At 48.8% G+C, this 22,114-nt stretch overlaps 1 protein-coding gene across 1 annotated transcript in view; it reads right to left on the reverse strand.

Annotated features, from left to right (window-relative positions):
• Positions 1-6: 6 nt before the first annotated feature.
• Positions 7-22,114, reverse strand: part of PCDHGC3 (protocadherin gamma subfamily C, 3) — a 108,433-nt gene continuing 86,325 nt past the window's right edge. The window contains exon 5 of the mRNA XM_015411132.1: positions 7-2,029. Coding sequence (XP_015266618.1) covers positions 1,776-2,029 — 254 coding nt within the window. The 3' untranslated portion in view covers positions 7-1,775. The remainder of the gene's footprint in view (positions 2,030-22,114) is intronic.

Below are 22,114 nucleotides of genomic sequence, written 5' to 3' on the forward strand. Positions count from 1 at the left end.
ATATCAGAAGCCAGCTGAGGGGGAAGGGAACTCCGTACTGTCTGTGGACAGGAAGAGAGGCCCTGTGCTCACAGCTCATGGCAAACCCTACCTTGCCTGCGCTTGGATATGCACAGAGATGGGGACGAAGGGCTGCAGAAATCCTGCCAACCCTCGGCTGTTAAATAATATGGTTAAAGAACCCAAATCAAGTGGTTTTTTAAAAGGACACAGGAAAAGAACTCCAGAGTGCGTTTAAAAAAAAAAAATTCCAGTGGACTTTGAGCAGCATCCAGGCAGGGTTGGTAGCAGAGTGGTCCTGAGGACCTGCACTGCACCAAAACCCTACTGTGGAGTCCAAGCTGACCTCCGGGACGGGTCACTGGCTCGGCAGTCAGCAAGCGTTGCCCAGGACTAATTCCAGCATCCCTTCTCCATGCCTGGACCCTGAACTTTCTCCGGCCAAACGCTGTTTTCTTAAACATCTGATTGTGAAGGCCCGTAAATCCACAGGCATTTCTTAGGTGCACTGCATAGACAATACGGAACGTGCATACTTTGCCAGTGCTCCGACACGGGGGCAACGCATTTCGCTACTGAACTCGACTGGCGGACAGACGATGCTTGGGTTGCGTCAGGGCTGTGGGCATTTGGCAGCATATCTACATCATGCTGTTTACGGCATGCAATGGCTTCTGTATTCTAGCGTGGGAGGCGTTGGTGGTCCTACTGTACATGAGAGGCGAGTGTTCTACATGCAACTCGATGTGCAGAAAGATGTGAAGCATTCCTGTTTAACTCATTCTCAGCTGGGCGACTGGAAACCCATTTGCTGACCAAAGTCATCTGCCTGTGGGGAACTCACAGAGCTATTTCAGTGCATCAGGGAACAGCAGCTCACTACGCTCACAAGCGGCCCACTACTTTCTCTAACTCTTACTCCAGAAAGACATTTACTGTACACATAAATATTTATGACCACAATGGAGATGAGATGTCTCTTTAGAGGCCTTGGTAGTCAAACAATAAGGGCAGGGGGGTGTCTGTGGGCCCCCCCCACCCCAGGAAGGCTTCCCACAGCAAGGTGACTTGCGCGCCCTGCTTCTCAGAGACCGTGACTGCGTGTTCATTTCTTTTAGGCCATCGCTGGTTAAACTTAAAATAAAAGACAAATGTTTATAACGCACCTGAATCTCATTCCCTTCTAACAATGCAGGATAAACATTTCTTTTAAATCAACGGGTTTAAGGGGAACTAAAGCACTCCCTATCAACTTCATAACAAGGATTCCAGTTGCTAGTTCTCGAGGGTTGGGGGGGGAAATAAATCAATCATCAAAATCGGAGGAAGAGATGATGTGCTTCGACATGGGGGAGGGGGGAAATGCATACATACAGATCTCTGTTTATGAGAATTATTTACAACGGACAGAGCCCACCCTAAGCCTTGTGGGTTGTTTCGGATCACTCTGGAGTAAACCAGTGGTGAAGAAAACCTTTCACCGATTGGGCACCCTTGCGTTTCTCTTGTGAGAACATCTCAGCCCATGGGACTACATCATGTTTTGTTTCCAAATTCTTTGACATCATGAGGACTACGGGTAGGTGACCTACTCTTAGCCCTGATGACCCAACGATGACGTTACATTCGGAATGTTCTTTTATTTATTTTTTTAGAAAAATTTATTATCCACAAATTCACATTCATCCTCCATCCTAGACTATGAATTGGGGGAGTGCTGGACGGTTTTGCCCTCCAGGTCTAAGGTGGCGCCGGTCTCCTCCTGTGGGTTCCGCCTACTTCTTCTCTTTCTTCCCCGACTTCTTCTTGTTTCCCCCTCCGGAGGCTGCCGCTTTCCCGTCACGCTTTCCCGCGGCATTGGAGAGCGTGGCCGTGCTGCCCGGGATGTACACGTTTTGCCTGTAGTCGGGGACGTGCTGCAGGGTGAACTGGGGGCCATACCTGGTGCTGAGGCCCATCGTGCCTGCAGTGGCTCCGCCTCCCAGAGTCGAATTCCCGTCTGGATTGGCGGCGGCGGCAGCGGCAGCTTCTGCAGGAGACGGGAGACAAAAAATAATAATTCAGCAAGTTTACAAATATGGTCTTTTAACAACATTTGCTAGAGGACATGTCGCTGCATTATTTCCTACTGATGTTATACCATGTTTCTACTCTGGAGCTGCGGTGGCTCAAGTAGTTAAGACCAATGTTCCCTCTAAGCTGCCCAGTCGTGTGAGCAAAAATTCTACTATGTGAGCTACTGGCATTAAAGTTGTGAGCCAGCGATTTGGATACTGCACAAATTAGTTTGCTCTGGAGCCCTCCTTCCTGAGCGAAGACAAAAATGTGTGAGCCGGGGGCTAAAAAACTGTGAGCTGGCTCAGCCTTGGTGTTTAGTCATGCTGGCCACATGACCACGGAAACGTCTTCGGACAGCGCTGACTCTTCGGCTTGGAAACGGAGATGAGCACCGCAACGCTAGAGTCGGACTCGACTGGCTTTCGAGCAAGGGAATCTTTACCTTTTAGCTTGTATCTGCATGCCGAACCAAGCCTAATATTCTATGCTTGTTTTGGATTTCTGTAATCCTAGCCCTATTACCTCACTTATGAGACGTATCATCCGACCGACTGCATCAATTTACACTTGTAAGGTTTCCCCCCGGGCACTGGGGGGAGGGATTAGGTAGGGTTGCCAGATCCAGGTTGGGAAACCTCCGGAGATTTGGGGATGGAGCCTGGGGAGGACAGAGACCTCAGTGGGGTACAATGCCAGAGAGTCCAGCCTCCAAAGCACCCACTTTCTGCAGGAGAACTGATCTCTGCAGTCTGGAGATGAGCTGTAATACTGGGGGACCCCCGGGTCCTACCTGGAGGCTGGTACCCCTGCTTGGAAGGTGGACTATAAACATAGTTAATTCATGTTAGAAGTCTGCTATCTATTATTTGGGAAGAATCCTCTGCTGCTTTCGCCCTCCCCACATCTTGTGAAGGGCCTAGGTTTTGTAAAATGTTAGGTAGCCTACATGAGAACAGCAGTGCATATTTTCTACTATGTGCATGAAATAAGCAGCAAGTTGGCCTCAACTCCCTGAAGACCCCCACCCCCACACAGCCAAATCCAGCTGGCAAAACAAAGTAGTGATGTGGCCTCTCTGTTAGCACGCATATCCCGTTCCTTGGATTCCCCGCGCATGCATGTGGCATGGTTGATTTCATCTGCAGATGGGTGTCCAGAACAAACCTTCAGAGTTCTAAAAAGGCACAGAAATAGAAATTCCTTCCAATGTTCCTGTTCTTGCAGAGAGAGCCAGTTTGATGTAGTGGTTAAGGCAATGTTCCCTCTAAGCTGAGTCAGTGTGAACTACCTCACAGTTTCTTAGCCTCTGGCTCAGACATTTTTTGTCTCAGTTCAGGAAGGATGGCTCCAGAGCAAACTAATTTATGCAGTAGCAAATCGCTTGCTTGCCAGTAGCTCTCAAAGTAGAATTTTTGCTCACAAGACTCCACAGCTTAGAGGGAGCAATGGTTAAGAGTGGCGGACTCTAATCTGGAGAACACAGTTCGATTCCCCACTCCTCCACATGAAGCCAGCTGGCTGACCTTGGGCCAGTCACAGTTCTTTCAGAGCTCTCTCAGCCCCTAAAAAAAAGTTCTAGCTCGCCACTAGCACAACGCTAAGAGCTGGAACTTGCAGCTGCCAGACTATCCTAGGATCTCCTGGGTATCCTACCCACAATGCCATATGATAATTATAAATTATTATTTGTTCCTGCAGAGGTACACAGTTCAGGGTGATATGAATACACAGAGTTTGGCTACTTCAACAGAAGTGGAGCGCTCTCCATTCCCTGTCAGAACTAGCAGTGGTGTTTTAATACTACATTAGAAGATATACTTACAATAAAGCTAAACAGTGTCTTCCTCTTTTTAAAAAAAGGCTGAAGTAATATTTCAAAAGATGGAGATTGGAAGCAACTTCCTATCGAAATGCTAAGACGGTATCCCACACCTGTTTCCCCATCTCCCAGCTGCATTGAAGCAGATACTCAGATCGACGCCATGGTGAATTTTGCATCCTGTCTATCCACTTCTATCCTACCCTTCTTCTAAGGGGCTCAGATTTATATAATTTATATACCCCCCACTTTTATCCTTACAAAAGCTCTGTGAGGTAGGTCACACTGGGAGACGACGACTGGCCAAAGGTCATCCAGTGACCTTTGACTGAAATGAGGATTTGAATCCATGCCTCCCAAGTCTTAGTCAGATCTGGATCCTCACTGGTGCACCAAACTTGACTGAAATGTCTCTAAAGAATCCATGGGAGTGGATAGGAAGGGGTTCCCCATCTCACCCCTCCCATCCCTCCTTGTCATGGGCATGACTCTTACCCCCTGTCATGATATGGGCTGTGCCACCAGAGGCCTACTAGGTCCAGGAAGCCTGGCTAGCAGTAGGTGAGGCTGGGCCTACAACTCCCAGAATCCCCTGAGAGGTTTTGGAGCCAAAATTGACCAATAGGGAAGAAGAGGGCTGGGTAACAAAAGGGCTAGTGCCAGAGCAGAAGCTGTTCTTTCTTCCAGAGGGCAGAGCCAGAAGGAAGGCTGCTGCGGGAAGAAACCCTCATCCTGAGGGAAAGGTGAGTAGTCTAAGGCCACTGCAGATAGTGAGCTAGGGACAGTATATATTTAGACGCGTTAGGGCATTTGATTTATTTTCTTTTCACCCACCTACTGTTATAATTCTGCACCTTGTTGTTTGACCTCCTATACAATAAACTATTTTCATTGTTCACTCTGCCTGGTCCTCACGCCTATTATTCGGCCAAAAGGGAGGTCTAAAGGTCTTGGGAGGGTGCTCTGGGCCTTCTCAAGGGAGGCTGGAACCAGAGTGGTGGCAGCATCAGGTGACACCCCACCTCAGAAGAAGGGATCTGAGCACAAAGAGAATGGGGAAAGAACAGGATCATGAAACCACCCCCGGGGAAGAGGATGACCCATCAGAGATTCCGGTGGAAGAGCCCTGAAGGATCAGGAGGCCTCTGTCCTCAGTTCTCACTTGTCACTGCTGCCCTCAAAGATGAGAGAAACAAACAAGGCAGAAGGCCAGGGCCCAGAGAGAAAAAGTGATGGAACAGAGCAGGTGAGAATGAACTGGCTAGGAAGGGGCCATCTGAACCTGCTCCAGCCATCTTGCAGCTTCCCCTCTTCCATTCCTTCTCGGGCAACCTGGACTGCTTGCGGCTGCACATTTCCCCTAATATCTGCACAAGGGAAAGGACTGCAGATCTCTTTTTTAAAAAAGTGAAAGCTGAGAATCCAGGGGTGTGCTGTGCCTCTTTCTGAATCTGAGGGTGCAAGTTTTATCCCGGCTGCTGTGAGACAGGTCAACAGACCATGAGGCAAATCTACTCCACCAGATCATAAGGCCTATATTGATTGGTGCCAAGATGATCATAAATGGCAAGACTCCCTGATGGTCCAGCAAAGGCAAAGAGAAAGAAGGATGGGTTCTAAGATCTAAAGATACCGGAGGGGGAGCAGAGGCTATTGCGGCAGTGACCCTCCCTTGAAGCTCTCTCCTGACCAATCAGCCCCAAAGGCCCGGTTGGCCATTCGGGTGAGTTTATGTAAGGCTGGGAGTGGGCGTGTGGGTGAGTTTGTAAGTGCAGTGCATACTTGCTACCAGTGTTCCCTCTAAGGTGAGTTAGTGTGAGCTAGCTTGCAGTTTAGCCTCCAGCTCACAGATTTTTGTCTTAGCTCAGGAAGGAGGGCTCCAGAGCAAACTAACTGATGCAGGAGCCAAATTGCTCACTGACAACTTTAATGCCAGTAGCTGACAAAGTAGAATTTTTGCTCACAAGACTCCACAGCTCGGAGGGAGCATTGCTTGTTACTAGGACACACTCCCTGATCAAAAAAGCCGAAACTGTGTTTTTGAAGCACACTAGGACCCTGTCTCTTGTTTGATTCCTTGGCTTGACACAAACCCGCAGTAAGTTGGCAAAAAGGCAGGTGGGAGTTCGATCACCTCTCCTCGGCCTCTCAGCCCCCACCACAAACTCACGGCGTTGCTCTTTTCAGCAAGCGACTCCCCACTCCACCTCAGACTCCCTGACACCCAGGGCTATTTTTGGGCAGGAACGCACAGGAACGGAGTTCCGGCTGGCTCCCAAGTTGGCCACACCCAGCAGGAACTCATTAACATAACAGGCCACACCCAACAGCAGAAACTCATTAGGATTGGCTACACTGGGGTGTCTGGCCTAACATGCAAAGGAGTTCCTGCTACAAAAAAAAGGCCCTGGGTAAACAAAATAAGAAGCAAAAGGTGGTTGTGGCTGGATGAGCACACTTCGGGTAACATGGGGGTGTGGCCTAATATGTCAATAAGCTGTGCTGTCGTGGGTGTTGCCTATTATGCTAATGAGTTCCTGCTGGGATTTTTCTAAAAAAAAAAAACAACCCTGCTGACAGCCCCCTTCCCCAGCACACTTTGGGCAACATGGCTATGATCCCGGCCTCCCTTACAAGGTTACTTTTAGGATTACCCGGATAATGTAATACAGGCACGTTCACTTTCACACCTGAAACTTGGTATATACAGGCACAGCTTTATTGTCACACACTTTCGATGCCTGAATCCATCTGCTTACCAAAGGAGATTAGCACAGAGAGGCGGCAGATGGAGGCCACAGAAGCCCCGAAGGGAACTTAGACGTGAAGATTGGAGGAACGTTTTAAAATCTCTTTCCTATGGAGATAAGTAAAGAAAGTAGATCTCACACTTCCCTTCTCCTCCGGGCATTCTTGGTGTGCTTTAGAAAGTGCGGGCAGTTTGCCTGTTACCTCCTTTGGCTCTCCATTCAGAGCCTTCTGTGCCAACTTGCGGGCAGTATACCCCAAATATGGCACTATGTCTGGGGACTTTGCAAGGACCAACGGGAATCAAGCCCTAAGTGTTTCCTTGGTCCTGTTTCTCGGCTGTGACAACCTCTTTCCTGAAAACAGGGGCACAGGGGTGGGCTGCGTCAGCTGATTGCTTTCCAGGGCTGGAAACTCTTCCCCAAACAGGGAGGGAGAAATCTAACATTGCCCCTTCCAATGGCAGCCATCTGCCTCCTCATGCTAAACCAACAAAAAAATTTAATCAGTTCCCACACGTCACAGAAGTGAGCATCCATAAAGTATTTAAAGCAACCACCAAAGCTCTTGGCAAAAGTTGATTATGCCTTAAGGGAATTCCATCCCTTGACAGGCCTTTCCAAATGCTGAAGAAGCTCCAGAATGATGACTTGTGTTTCAGGCTGGAGAGCAGAAAATCCTACAAAGGATATTTTACTAGGCTGCTGAAGAGAGCACCTTTCTTATAGTGAGGAAGGAGGGGGCCCATCCTCTTTCACAACCAATAGGGGAAATTGGTCCCCCCTCTGCACAGCGCCCACCAGGAAGCTCACCTTCTCTGAATGGGACCTTCAATCCTGCTTTACTTTCCCTGTTTTTTTTAAAGTCTCTGTTGACTAGTTGTTGCTCTATGACACCGTTTATGATAAATGAAACACAAAACTTTAACCGCCACCCGTGTAGGAGGGAGAAAACAGAGAAAGGGAAGGATTCTCAACCCCCACCCCACCCGAAGCTAATACAAAACACCTAGGCGGCCTTCCACCTGCTCATTCCCATTTTTGACAGGAGAGGAGAGATACCACCAATGCTCCCTCTAAGCTGTGGAGTCTTGTGAGCAAAAATTCTACTTTGTGAGGTACTGGCATTAAAGTTGTGAGCGAGCGATTTGGCTACTGCATACATTAGTTTGCTCTGGAGCCGTCCTTCCTGGGCTAAGACAAAAGGTCGTGAGCCAGAGGCTAAAAAACTGTGAGCTAGCTCACAGTAACTCAGCTTAGAGGGAACACTGGATACCACCCTTCCAGTTCTTGCTGAGCGCATTTAGGACAGTCACGCCTTGTTACACCACATGGCCCAGATTTTGGTCTCATGCAAAAAAGAAGAGGTGACTTCCTTTTCGCTGACTTTCTGCAGGGGGAACTGCTCACACATTTCTGGACTCTGGTCTGAACATCTACTCATCTGATGAAGAATGTGGCAGGTTTCGAAGATCAGCTACCTCACCCGGCCAGAATTTTACTTTTGCAGTTTGCTTTCATAGCTGGGCTTTAAGTCCTGTAAAGTAACAATATATCAAGTGACTTCTAAGCGTCTACTAACTATTCCCCACCAAGTATGCAAAACCAGATTCCGAGTCCATGCATCTAATTTTAGACATGATGCACTGTTTCCATTTGTTTCTCAACTGCATTCTGGCTTGCCAGTTCTGTCTAGAGATTTGTCTCTCGCTTGAATGGAATGCTGTGAAAAAGTCAATTTTTCTGCACTGGGAGAAATGCTGGCAACCAGAAGCTCATGGTAACAGAGCTGAAACATCTACACGGAGCCAAGGAAGATCAGCGTTCAGAGTTGAACAGAGCCAGGCACCATTAAGACACAAGTTTTCAATTGTAAACCTTTCAAATAGAAATGAGTTTTGAGAAGCAGTTGTGGTGGCTTGGCTCCCAAGGCCCGAACGCTGAACTTGCACACTTGCGCCTGTGCCAGACTTCTCAGTGTAGCAAGGAATGCCTCCGACACAACAACCTGGTCCATACGGCCACGCAGCAAAGCCACCAAGAACAAGGTCTGTTTCACGTACTGTTATCTAGCCAGAGTTGTGGCAGCTGCTTGAAACTGCAACCCACATAAAGGCAATTCCAAGGGGCAAGCGTGAGGCAGGCAGTCCCCCCCAGCCACTGGTGTGTTGGGGGGAGGGTTGCAAGATCCAGGTTGAGAAACTCTGGGAGATTTGGAGATGGAGTCTGGGGAGGACAGGGACCTCAGGAGGGTACAATACTATAGAGTCCACCCTCCAAAGCATCCATTTTCTCCAGGGGAACCAAGTTCTGTAGTCTGGAGCTGGAGCTGTAATTCCAGGTCCCTCCTAGAGGCTGGCATCCCTAATTCTCTCCATATGGTTCTGCCAGTCTCCACCACGCCACTGCAACGTCTTTTGTGACTGTGTGGTGGCAACAGTCATGCCGTCCCGCAGATCCCATGCGCTTCCATAGGTGAACTTCCCAGCAAACGGCACCCAAAGCACAGCACCCATGAAGCTGGCATGGAAACAGGTAGGAGAAGAGATCTAGGGAGTGCTGTTTCCAACTCCAGCGCAGAGTCCCTGCTGATCGGCCAGCTGCAAGTGCAACACTGGGGACCACTTGCTGCTGGTGGCTTTTCTCAGTCCCGGATTTATCTGCGGAGTTTTTAGAAGCTCAACTGGGAAGATGTGCAGAGTTTAATTATATTTTCTGTCGTGCTAATCCACAAGCCGACTTGCTCCTTTCTCGGCTTTATTGTATCTCAAGGACAGTTCTGGAGTATTTCTTTTTTTAAAGAAAAGATGTTCCAAGATAACATGGAGCTTTTAATCCAAGCTGTAATCTTTGTACCACTTCATTAGCACAGCATTTGTAAGAATTTGTCAAGTGGTATGCGGAAACCTTTAAAGGAGTTTGCAATAATTTAGTGCATGTGTCCCCTCCCACCCCCCGGCAATTTACACCCCCTCCCCCAGGGGCTGCTTCAGGTTGGAAAAGAAAGCGGGTGGAGGCTGGATCTGAATTGGGTCCCTACTCCCTGCCACGGTTTAGAACCGAGTTCCCAAAGGGAATCTGCAGCTGCCATATGTGTGCAAGTCTTTGTGGAAATTACAATGACCATAATGTGTAGGTAGGACCTCGATACTGGATTCTGTGGCAATAAGAGGGAACACCTCAGGTTGTCCCTTTCACTGGCAAAAAGGAGAGGTGCAGAGAAGGCAAGGACTTCTGGGGGGGGGGGAGACAAGGACGGGGGATTTATCTCCAAAATAGGCCAGGGTTCAAGTGGTGAAGATCTCACTGGTCTCTGCTAACGGGACAAAACAAATTGGACATCGGGGGCTGGCCACAGCTGCCATAGAATACGCTGGCTCTCCACTCCAGTCACTTTCGTTTCAAAAGATTAGAAGCAGAGCTGGTTAATGCCTCGTGGTTATTCGGCTTTCAGACAAATCTAAAACTACCTCCAAACCTGCTTAATCTTTTTTTTAAAGTAAATACTCGCTGTTGCTCTTTGTTCTTATCAAAATCCCTTTTTCCCACACACATTTTTCTGAAACAAAAGGCAGGCCTGACTGTAAATCGCTCAGAAGCCCAATTCTGCCTTCTTAAGGTGGGGGGGGGGAGTTTGTTCATATTAAAACGAAAATGTAAGTTCTCAAAGGGGGAGGGGGTGGCTCTCGGAATGCCACAATCTCAGGTTTCTCTTATGGACGATATGTGATATTAAAGGCATGATGCAGGCAAAGTTAAGCACTTTTAAGTACAATTAATTTCAACGGGAGAATGTACAGTGCAATCCTTAGCAGTTATGGTGATGGTGGAAAGTCCCGTCAGGTCACAGCTGACTCATGGTGACCCTACAGGAAGAGATGAGCAATGGTAGTTTGCCCTTGCCTGCCTCTGCGCTGAGGCTAGGGTTGCCAGCTCCAGCTTCGGAAACCCCTGGAGATTTGGGGGGTGGAGCCTGAGGAGGATGGGGTGGAGCCTGAGGAGGGCGGGGTTTGAGGAATGGAGGGACTTAGTGCCATAGAGTCCACCTTCCAAAGTGGCCGTTTTCTCCAGGTGAACGGATGTATGTCACCTGGAGACCAGGTGTAATCCCAGGAGATCTCCAGCCATAACCTGGAGGTTGGCAAAACTAGCCAAGGGACAGGACTTTCTATGTGGTTTTCGGGGAAAACAGGGTACTAACTATGGTCGAATTAAGAAACTTGAAAGGTTAAATGGATACAAATTAGGGGGCCCAATGTTAAAATCAATTAAATGTACGACATAAATATTACAAATTATCAAAAATACATGTATTTATTGCAAATTAGTTTAAAAACAATTCTAGGCCCAAACGTAGCCTCAGTTAAAATTACAAATCTTTGCGGGATGGGCGGGGTATAAATTTGACAACAAATAAATAAATAAAATAAAAATCATACAATGTGCACAATAAGGACTTTAGTAAAGGTAAAGGTTTCCCTTGCTCGAAAGCCAGTTAAATCCGACTCTAGGGGGCGGTGCTCATCTCCGTTTCCAAGCTGAAGAGCCAGTGCTGTCTGATGACGTTTCCGTGGTCATGTGGCCGGCACGACTAAACGCCGAGGCGTATGGAATGCTGTTACCTTCCCACCAAAACGGTACCTATTTAGCTACTTGCAATGTCTTGCTTTCAAACTGCTAGGTTGGCAGGAGCTGGGGCCAGAGACGGGAGCTCACTCCGTCATGCGGCACTCGGGTCTCGAACTGCCGAACTACAGACTTTCTGGTCTGCAGCTCAGCATCTTAACCTCTGAGTCACTGCGGCCCAAATAAGGACCTTAGGTGACCCTAAAACAGACATGTTTTGGACTACTGGCCTTCTTCAGTGGACAAACATAAATGTTACACATGGGCTCAACTTTTGCACTACTAATATCAATCCATATAGGACTAAGTGAAAATTGTATTCTGATAAATATCAGTGACACAAGCCAAAGGTGTAATATATAAGTCTCGTGTGGAATCACCTTCTGTCCAAGTCTGGTACATATAACCAAAACGGTATTTCAATTGTGTACCCTCCTATTTTGGTCCTATTTTGGCTGTCTATTTTAGGGTCGCATAAGGTCCCTATAGTGCATACTGTATGAGTTGTAATTTCAATTGAGGCTATAATTGGGCCTAGAATTGTTTTTAAACTAATCTGTAATAAATACATGTATTTTTTTGATAATTTGTAATACTTATGTCGTACACTTATTGATTTTAACATTGGGGCCCCGAATTTGTATCCATTTAACCTTTCAGGTTCTTAATTCAGGTTTTTTTGGGTTACGTTTTTGGTCCTGCTCTTCCTTCTCTAACTAGGGTCGATCCTGCTTAGCTTCCAAGATCTGATGATTCTGGGCTGGCCTGGCCCTTAAGCAGTCTTATCCTTCTAAATTCATTGCAGGAAAAGGGCTTAGAAGGGTACAACTCTGCTTAGGACTGCTTCGCTCTCCTTTGGAAACGGACAAAGCTTAAAGCGATTAAGTGTAGCTGAACTGTGTCCACAGAGTATAATGAGTTCCCCAGCTGGGAGTCGGGTCGCTGACCTCCAGGTAAGACCTGTGGATCTCATTGTGGCCCCTTCCAAATCACAAGCCACCCATTAAAATCCTGACCTGGTGGGAGGAGGCACAAGAGCGAGGGAGAGGGATCCGACGGGAGCCTCTGGGGCTTCTCCGACACAGGAGAAGCCGCCTTCCCAAATCCAAGCGGGCTTTACAGCTGTGCCCCTTTAAATAGAGCCTTAAGAGGGACAGAACAATCTGTCTTCTCCACGGCCTGCTCTCTGCTGCGTGACCTACCAACCCACTTCTGTGCTCTGTGACGTGACTGAGGAAACAGATGCAACTGAGCTGTCCACCGAAGGCATTAAGGGGGGGGGGGGGGGGGGGGGGAAACCTTGAGCCTAATCCGCCGCATAGCAAGAAGAGGCCGCACAACATGTGGTATGGGCGGCGGCGGCGGCGGCTTCAGCCTCTACTTTCCCGCTTTTTACTAGACTCCTTGAGGCCACTGAGGAAAACAAATGTGAGAGCCAGTCTGGTGTAGTGGTTGAGTGCGCGGACTCTAATCTGGGAGAACTGGGCTTGATTCCCCACTCCTCCACTTGCACCTGGCTGGATGGCCTTGGGCAAGCCGTAGTTCTGATAAGAGCTGTTCTTGAAAAAAAGAGCAGTTTCTGTCAGAGCTCTCTTGGCCCCACCTACCTTACAGGGTGTCTGTGGTGGGGAGGGGAAGGGAAAGGAGTTTGTAAGCCGCTCTGAGACACCCTTGGGTAGTGAAGGGCGGGGTATACATCCTATCTCTTCTCTCTCTTCGTCTTCTTCTTCTTCTTCAAAGGGAGGCCCAATTCATCCGGGATCCGGAGGAATGCACTCCTACTTAAGGTCAGGCCAACCCTCGCCCACTGGAAATTATCCAGTGGCCCACTCGTCGGCTGTGGCCACACACAACAATGACAGAACTGAAAATCCCTCGGGATGGAGTATTATTTATTTAAGAACATAAGAACATAAGAGATGCCAATGTTGGATCAGGCCAAAGGCCCATCCAGTCCAACACTCTGTATCACACAGTGGCCAGAAATACCAGGTGCCATCAAGAGGTCCACCAGTGGGGCCAGGACATTAGAAGCCATCCCACTGTTGACCCCCCCAAGCACCAAGATGACAGAGCATCACTTGCCCCAGAGTCCCTATCTATACCTTGTGGCTAATAGCCACTGATGGACCTCTGCTCCATATGCTTATCTAATTCCCTTTTGAAGCCATCCATGCTTGTAGCCGCCACCACTTCCTGTGGCAGTGGCGGCTACAAGTGTTAATCACTCTTTGGGTGAAGAAGGACTTCCTTTTATCCATTCTAACCCGACCGCTCAGGAGTGCCCACGAGTTCTTGTATTGTGAGAAAGGGAGAAAAGTACTTCTTTCTCTACCTGCTGTTTCCCATGCATAATCTTGTAAACCTCAATCATTTTATTTCACCCACACCCTGCCTTTCTCACCAATGGAGACCCAAAGCAGCTTACATCCAGTGTTCCCTCTAAGCTGAGTTAGTGTGAGCCAGCTCACAGTTTTTTAGCCTCCGGCTCACACATTTTTGTCCTAGCTCAGGAAGGAGGGCTCCAGAGCAAACTAATTTATACAGCAGCCAAATCACTTGCTCACAACTTTAGCGCCAGTAGCTCACAAAGTAGAATTTCTGCTCACAAGACTCCACAGCTTAGAGGGAACATTGCTTACATCCTCTTCCTCCTCTCCTCCACTTTACCCCCACAAACAACCCTGTGGGGAAGAGGAGGCTGAGAGCGTGGGGCTGGCTGAACAACCGGTGACCTTCCACGGCACAAGTCGGGGCTCAAAGCCGGCTGTCCGAGATCCTAGCCTAACCCTCCAACAACTACACCAGGCTGGCTCTCAAGTTCCTCCCAGGCTGTGGATGACTGGCAAGTATTTGGAAGGTAGACCTCCAAAGTATACCAGGGCTGGGAGGTGGAGGCAGGCTGTCAAGCCACTTCTCTGAGTGCCCTCCATTCCCCAGCAGGAGTTGCCAGAGGTCACTATGACTTCCAGGCATGGGCGCGCACACACACGAGCATGCGCGCACACAGGCAAATGTGAAAATAGCAAAAAAAAAAAAAGGAGAAAAGATTCAACAAGCGTGTTTCAAGCAATGGTCAATTATAGCTCTGGGTCAGTCCAAGGTATTGTTGCGATCAGGGCAGAAAATCCTAAGGCCACCCTCTCCTCAAGAGTAAGTACAGGGCACCATGCACTAGGATAGGAGCCCCCCGTGTGGTAGTGCCTCGGGATACCACAGTGGCCACCGACACCTTTCCTGGTGCAGGCCAAAGTGTTTCTAGAAAGTGGACAGGGCCGAGTGGGGCTTTTGCCCAGAAAGGCTTCGGATTGGCTATGCCGAATTTTTTTTTTAAAAAAATATTGCTTTGGCAACAGTCGCCAGTCCAATATTCCCTCTAAGCTGTGGAGTCTAGTGAGCAAAAATCCTACTTTGTGAGCTGCTGGCATTAAAGTTGTGAGCGGGTGATGTGGCTACTGCATAAATTAGTTTGCTCTGGAGCCCTCCTTCCTGAGCTGAGACAAAAATGTGTGAGCCAGAGGCTAAAAAACTGTGAGCTAGCTCACACTAACTCAGCTTAGAGGGAACACTGGTCGCCACTACAGCACAAGCATCTTCACTGTGCGACCGAAGGTAAGCGCTGGCAGTTCGTTTGTGGCTGGCTCCGCTTTCTGTGACAATCAATGCGATTACTGTGTCAGCTACAGATTTTAATTTCCAGGTTACGTCTCAAAAGTACCGTACGTACATATTCAGTTAACTCTAAGGACGTCATTTTTCTGTCCAAGCTAAAACGGGCAATGAAGAAAGCTGACAGGAATACAGTCGATTCCTTTCAGATGTGGTGTTGGAGGAGAGTTTTATGGACACCAAAAAGACAAAGAAGTGGGTTCTAGACCAAATCAAACCTGAACTCTCCCTAGAAGCTAAAATGACCAAACTGAGGTTCTTTCGTCACATGATGAGAAGACAAGAGTCACTGGAAAAGACAATAATGCTAGGCAAAGTTGAAGACTGCAGGAAAGGAGGAAGACCCAACAGGAGATGCATGGACCCAGTCAAGGATAGGGACTCTGGGGCAAGTGATGCTCTGTCATCTTGGTGCTTGGTGGGGTCAACAGTGGGAGGGCTTCTACTGTCCCGGCTCCACTGGTGGACCTCCTGATGACACTGGTATTTCTGGCCACTGTGTGACAGAGTGTTGGACTAGATGGGCCTTTGGCCTGATCTAACATTGGCATCTCTTATGTTCTTATGTTCTTAAGGAAGCCACAGCCCTCAAGTTGCATTTTGGAGGACATTAATTCATAGGGCAGCCATGGGGGAGATGCAATTTGACAGCAGTTAACACACACGCACATACACACACATTCAGTCACATCCAGCCTGCCGCGAGAAGTGCGAGAGCCGGACTGAGTGTTACTGTAAATGCATGATCCTTTTTCATGGTGGAGCTTCTTTTTTAGAAAGGAAAACTACCCTCAGCAAGCTGGAATCATGAAGAGGGGAAAAGAAAAGGACCGCAGTGCTTACTCCTTTCCCTGCCAGTCATTTGCTCAAAACGTGACCCTTTCCCACAACAAAAAGACACAGGTCCATCCCACCACAAGTCTCCATCTCTCTCTCTCTCTTTTCTCATGGAGAGAAAAGCAAGATGGAGGACGATCTCTTGGTTTAGCCTTGAATCATCTTTCCAGTGGGCGCTGGTCAAATAACGGCGATTCTCTCCTGGTAAGCTCCCCATGGTGTACATTGGCAGCTGATCTGAATTTCTGCCTCTTGAAGCCCCTGGGGGACAGGAGCAATGCTCCCTCTAAGCTGTGGAGTCTTGTGAGCAAAAATTCTACTTTGTGAGCTACTGGCATTAAAGTTGTGAGTGAGCGATTTGGCCACTGCATAAATGAGTTTGCTCTGGAGCCATCCTTCCTGAGCGAAGACAAAAATGTGTGAGCCGGAGGCTAAAAAACTGAGCTAACTCACACCAACTCAGCTTAGAGGGAACATTGGACAGGAGACGAGGAAACCCAGGAGAAGGGGGGCACACCAAAGATGAAGCAAAAACCCAAAAGACCAATAGTGAAGTGGGGGAAAAATTATTTTATTCAGTTATACTGGCCCTATACCTTTCACATACACTTCTTTAGGAGCAATATAACAAAATAAAATAATTTCCCTTCCCACTGCAGGAGATGAGGAAAGCAAATCTCAGATCACACAGACAAAAAAACCCCCACAAAAAACCCTGTTGCTGCTTCCCTCGCAAATGGAGCTCATCTCTGACTGAGTCGTGAATGCTCAGGGGCTTAGCTCCAGTGTGGCCGCCACATGGCACACATCGACCACTGCCCATGCACAGGCCTTTATTTAACAGCAGGGAGTACAATTTAGGAAGACCTGCTGGGGCTTGCAGACAGGTGGTATCTAAAAATCCCCGCGAGGGCATTCTTCTGCGCCTCTTTTTTCTGAGCCTCGCATTCTAGCAGGCACATGAAAGCCACATTCCCCGAGCCCCTGCAACCCTGGTGTATATAGACATAGATCCTCTTTCAGTCCTATTTCTTTAAACACAAAAGAAATCTACAAAATATCTTTTTTTTCAGGATTGTAGAATTAAGCCCCTTTGCATTGCTAATTTTCCATGGGTGCTTTAACTCTACGCCATGCTGTATCGCTCTAGCTGTCTGTCATAAGCCCAGAAGACAGCTCTCTTTGATGTCTCAAAAGCACAGCCTTTAAAAACCTTCTGAAGAGGCTCCCTGGCTTTTGTGAGCTGGGACAAGCTGGGACATAATCAGACCATCAGCCTTCCGTTTCCCCACAAAGCCCTTTGACCACCTGGGTCTGTCGCAACAACACTCAGGGCTCCGACCTGGCTGGAGTAATGGCACAGTCTACAGGAAGGCACTAGGGCCTACAGGGCTCCTGCAAAAGCAGCTTCCACTCCCCTGACAACTGAGGGCTCCCAAAAATTGCTGGTGACCTCCCTCAGCCCCCACCTCTGACCCCAAAGAAATCTATTTCAATCATGGTTGTCAGTTCCCTCTGGCCTCTGGCAGGGGATGGGGGAGTAGGAGTGACAGATTGTGAAACTCCTGGATATTTAGGGGTGGAGTTTGGGGAGGACAGGGACCTCTGCCGGGTACAAGGCCATAGAGTCCACCCTCCAAAGCACCCAGTTCCTCCAGCGAACTGATCTCTGTAGTATGGTCACGAGCTGTAATTCTGGGGGAATCTCTAGGTCCTTCCTGGAGGCAGGCACCCCTAATTTCAAAGGCCATTGGAAAGATGATATACCGAGGCCAATGCGCCTTCTAAGCTATGGAGTCTTGTGAGCAAAAATTCTACTTTGTGAGCTACTGGCATTAAAGTTGTGAGCGAGCGATTTGACTATGGCTCTGGAGCCATCCTTCCTGAGCTAAGACAAAAATGCGTGAGCTGGAGGCTAAAAAACTGTGAACTAAATCACACTAACTCAGCTTAGAGGGAACACTGACTGAGGCACAAAAGAATCTTGTACAATGTAAACAGGGCATATCGCACACCTCCATCTGATCCCAGAGATGCACAAGATTTTCACACACCCCTCAGAATACCACTTGGTGCCCACTCTTCCTCATTACTATCAAAATGTGTGGTTATCTAGGGGAATGCATGGGGAGGCAACTGTCCTAAGATAACCATGGGAATAATTGAGAGTTCTTGAAAAATAACCCATTTGCTTACATACCCTTTACAAGTGCTAGGATTGCCATGTCCAAGTTGAGAAACTCCTGGAGATTTGATGGCACATTGTCCCCGACAAGGCAATTTTACTTACACTCTTGGGACCTAAACTGGAAGGTGCGTATTAGTTCCAGTTATATACAACTACTTCTGACACAAGGCCAGATATATTTGTGGCTCCAAATAGAAACTTTTTGGTGTGTCATTCAATTCCATATTGGAACATTCCAATCTTGGTCCTTTTTTATTTATTGTTAATTGCCTTACATGTGTTACAGGGACTCTGTTGCTTGTATTTTGCACTGTTTGACCTCTGAAGAAGCGTCAGGTCATATACTGTCTTTTTTTGTGTGTATTTGTAACTTGGAACATTTCGTGAAGCTTTACTTGGGGCCCTACTGGAGAGCCAGTTTGGTGTAGTGGTTGAGTGCGCGGACTCTAATCTGGGAGAACCGGGTTTGATTCCCCACTCCTCCACTTGCACCTGCTGATGTGACCTTGGGTCAGTCACAAGCTCTGGCACAGCTGTCCTTGAAAAAGAGCAGTTTGTGTCTGAGTTCTCTCAGCCCCACCCACCTCATAGGGTGTCTGTTGTGGGGAGGGGAAGGGAAAGGAGTTTGTAAGCAGCTCTGAGACACCTTTGGGTAGTGAAGGGCGGGGTACAAATCCAATAAACACTCTTTTGTACACTTACTTAAGTTTTTAACTTTTGGCCCTCAATAAGTTTTCTAAACTTCCTTTGGAGATTTGGGAGTGGAGCCTCAGTGGGGTACAGTGCCACAGAGTCCACCCTCCAAAGCAGCCATTTTCTCCAGGGAAACTGACTTGTCAGCTGGAGATGAGGTGTATTTCCAGGGGGAACCCCAGGTTCCACCTAGAGGCTGGTATCCCTGATGGGCACTGGAATGGTTAGTGATCCTCTGGAAGATCTGGGAATCCCGCAACTGGGAAAAAAACAGGCTCACGAAAAGCTGACGCCACCATACATGCGCTGCTTTCTCAAGATGCCACAAGATTCTGTTGTCGTGGCAACAACAGACTAGCGCTCTGGCGGCATCGGCTCAGGGACTCCGAGGCAACTTCAGATTCTCAAATTCACTGGATGGCTGAAAGTTTTCCTTCTATCCTCGACTTGAAGCCAGTTCAAATACGTCGAACAGAAAAAGATGACGGCTCTTACTTGACCCATAATGATTTACTGCCCCTGCAGTTTTCAAAATGCTTCACATCCATTATTTGAGGAGGAGGGGTTTTCTTCGCTTGGACAGAAAAACGAAGTGCTGCTTAGAGTTAACTGAATATGTACGTATGCTATTTTGGGAAATATAATCTGGAAATTAAAACCTGTATCTGACACAATAATTGCATTGTCAATGCAATTTCGTTTGAAATCCGGCTCCTAACCCAAAGTGTGACACATGACACAGACACCACAGTTCACCGCCTCTATGACGCCTTCCCATCCCCACGCACGTCTCTGCTGGGGGGATGCTGTGCTCATAAGGAGACGGCAGGGACACGTGAGAACCCACAGGGCTGCTGAGTTGCCAGAGAACATGAGTAACACTCGCTGTGCATGTGACAACCCCCCCCCCCCAAAACTAACCTCCCATTTGGTAAAAGAATGAAAAACACACACGCTTAACTGAGTCATTAAGAGGCAACAAAGCAAACGGCATCATTACTTGTGTACAAGTGACTGCTTGTACTCATCCTTTGCTGAATTAAGCCCATTGTGAGGCTAGAGAGGGAGACACCACAAATAGCAGCCATACAGGCTTACTCCAGGCCCCTCCGGGTCCCTGAGCCCAGGGGGCCACTGTTGCGCTTCCCCCCTCTACAGCCAAGCATACTCTGCAATCAAGCTCAACTCTGGCCCCGTTCGCACGGAGCATTTGCCGCGCTAAAGATACGGATTATAGGCGGATTTTCCGGGCGCGATCACATTGCAACATTTGGGAAGTGTAGTGCACCCGTGGCTTCTTGCCGAAGATACGGAGTAAAAAACTAGTACTTCCAATGTGCTAGTTTCCGGAAAACGTGGGGCAAGGGGAGGCGTCTGATCGCGTTTCTGTTGGAATCCTGTGGCATCCGGCGCCTGCCCATGTCCCGTTGCAAACCGGATGGGTTTTTTTTTTTAAAGTCTCCACAGGATGCGCACAAACGCCCACCGGCACATGCGCACACAGTGGTGAGGGGAAAAAAATCCCGTTTGCCACGGAAGCGGCGCCTAGCGATTGCCAGTGTGATCGTGCCGCGCCGCTTCTTTGCCGCGCTGCAGGATAGCCGTGTGATCGGCACCTAACGGCATACCCACGGGACCTCCACGGGACATGTGATCGGGCTGCAGCGCGTTACTTTGCTCCGGGGCAAACAGCCACGCTCCCCCCCCCCGCATTTTCCAGCCTGTGTGACCGGGACCTCTCTCCGGCATTTACAGGCAGCCCAGAGAGTCAAAGCAGCCCCCCTTCCAGGGCTTCCCAGTGGGTCCAGCAGATCAAGAATCCACAGGACTCCATTCTCCTCCTTGGGCAGCTCAGCCAGTTCTCCTGTGCCAGTCAAGACAGAGGCAAGGGCTCTTTGGCTGCCTCCTTTCTAGTGTCACCAGGAATAGAGGGTTTGGCAGCATGGCCAGCAACCCCCAGGTGAGGCCTGGAGGTCTCCCGGAATTACAGCTGATATCCAGATTACATAGATCAGTCCCCCTAGAGAATGTGGCAATTTTGGAGGGTGGACTCTATGGCCATTATACCTCACTGAGGTCCTTTCCCTTTACAAACTCCTCCTTCCCCAGGCTCTACCCCCAAATCTCCAGGAATTTCCCAGCACATAGTTGGCAACCCTCTTTGGCACAACTTGCCACACTTATGTCCCTCTGCGGCTATCTCTCAGGCCACAGAGAAACTGCCACTCCAAAGTTTCTGGGACAACCTGTACGTTGTGTGGACACGGTTGGATATCCACTGCAAGGCATTAGAGGTGGTGGACGGAGGAGATGTTGATCTAGGCATTTGTGCCAGGCAATCAGCTCCCCCTACACACCTTTTGCCATTTTTCCTCAGTATCAGCTCAAAGAAGGGTCATTTCTATCAGTCACGGTAGGGGAAAACCATCTAACAATAATGGGTTGCCTATCTCACCTTTCCTGCCCTATGGAAGCAAATACAGCCCTGGGGAGGGGGACAATTTGTAGGCATACAGGGGTTCCAAAAGCCTCCCACAGCTATATATTCCTGATAAAAACTGGGTTGCTCCACCCCAAGGGTGGCTTTTTAATATTCAAGAACACAAGGGGCGGACCCGCGATACTCGCGTGGGGGGGGGAGGCAGAGGAAGAAACAGCAGGAGAAGGTAAGTACCCCCCCATCCCTCCGGTTCCCCCCGTCTCCTCCACCCCCCCTTGATACTCGGGCCTCAGTTCGGAGCGGTGGGGGGGAGATCGAGCGGAGTGGTGGTGGAGGAGATGGGGAACCGGCGGGATGGAGGGGCGGTCCCCAGGTGTGCACAAAAACCAGAAACCCTGTAAAAAATATCAGGGGGATGTTTAACGGTGGGAGGCGGCTGCAGAGCGTCCCCTGCGCATGCGCAGGGGACGCTCTGTCAGTTTCGGGGGGATTTAAACATCCCCCTGATATTTTTTACAGGGTTTCTGGTTTTTGTGCACACCTGGGGACCGCCCCACGTGTGTACAAAACTCTCCCTCCCCTCCAGTTGCCCCCGATGTGCGGAAATAAGTATCTGCACACCAGGGGGCGACTTGGCTATTAGATATATAGATGTCAGGACGTCCCATCACTAACCTCTCACCAATGTTCCCTCTAAACTGTGGAGTCTTGTGAGCAAAACTTCTACTTTGTGAGCTACGGCATTAAAGTTGTGGGTGAGCGATTTGGCTACCGCAGACATTAGTCTCCTCTGGAGCTCTCCTTCCTGAGCAAAGCCAAAAATGTGTGAGCCGGAGGCTAAAAAACTGTGAGCTGGCTCACACTAGCTCAGCTTAGAGGGAACACTGCCTTTCACTGACATGTGAAATTTGGTCCTCTGTCGTGATTTGCACTGGGCAGGAAGGAGTTAAAAGAGCTCTTTGGTCAGTTCTCCGCTCACGTGGCAACCGGTCAGTGGATGAAGCCAATGGCACAGAGCCTCCGGTCAGGGTTTCCAA

Source organism: Gekko japonicus, unplaced genomic scaffold (genome assembly GCF_001447785.1).
Source record: "Gekko japonicus isolate JY-2015 unplaced genomic scaffold, Gekko_japonicus_V1.1 scaffold834, whole genome shotgun sequence".
In the NCBI taxonomy this organism is placed as follows: domain Eukaryota; kingdom Metazoa; phylum Chordata; class Lepidosauria; order Squamata; family Gekkonidae; genus Gekko; species Gekko japonicus.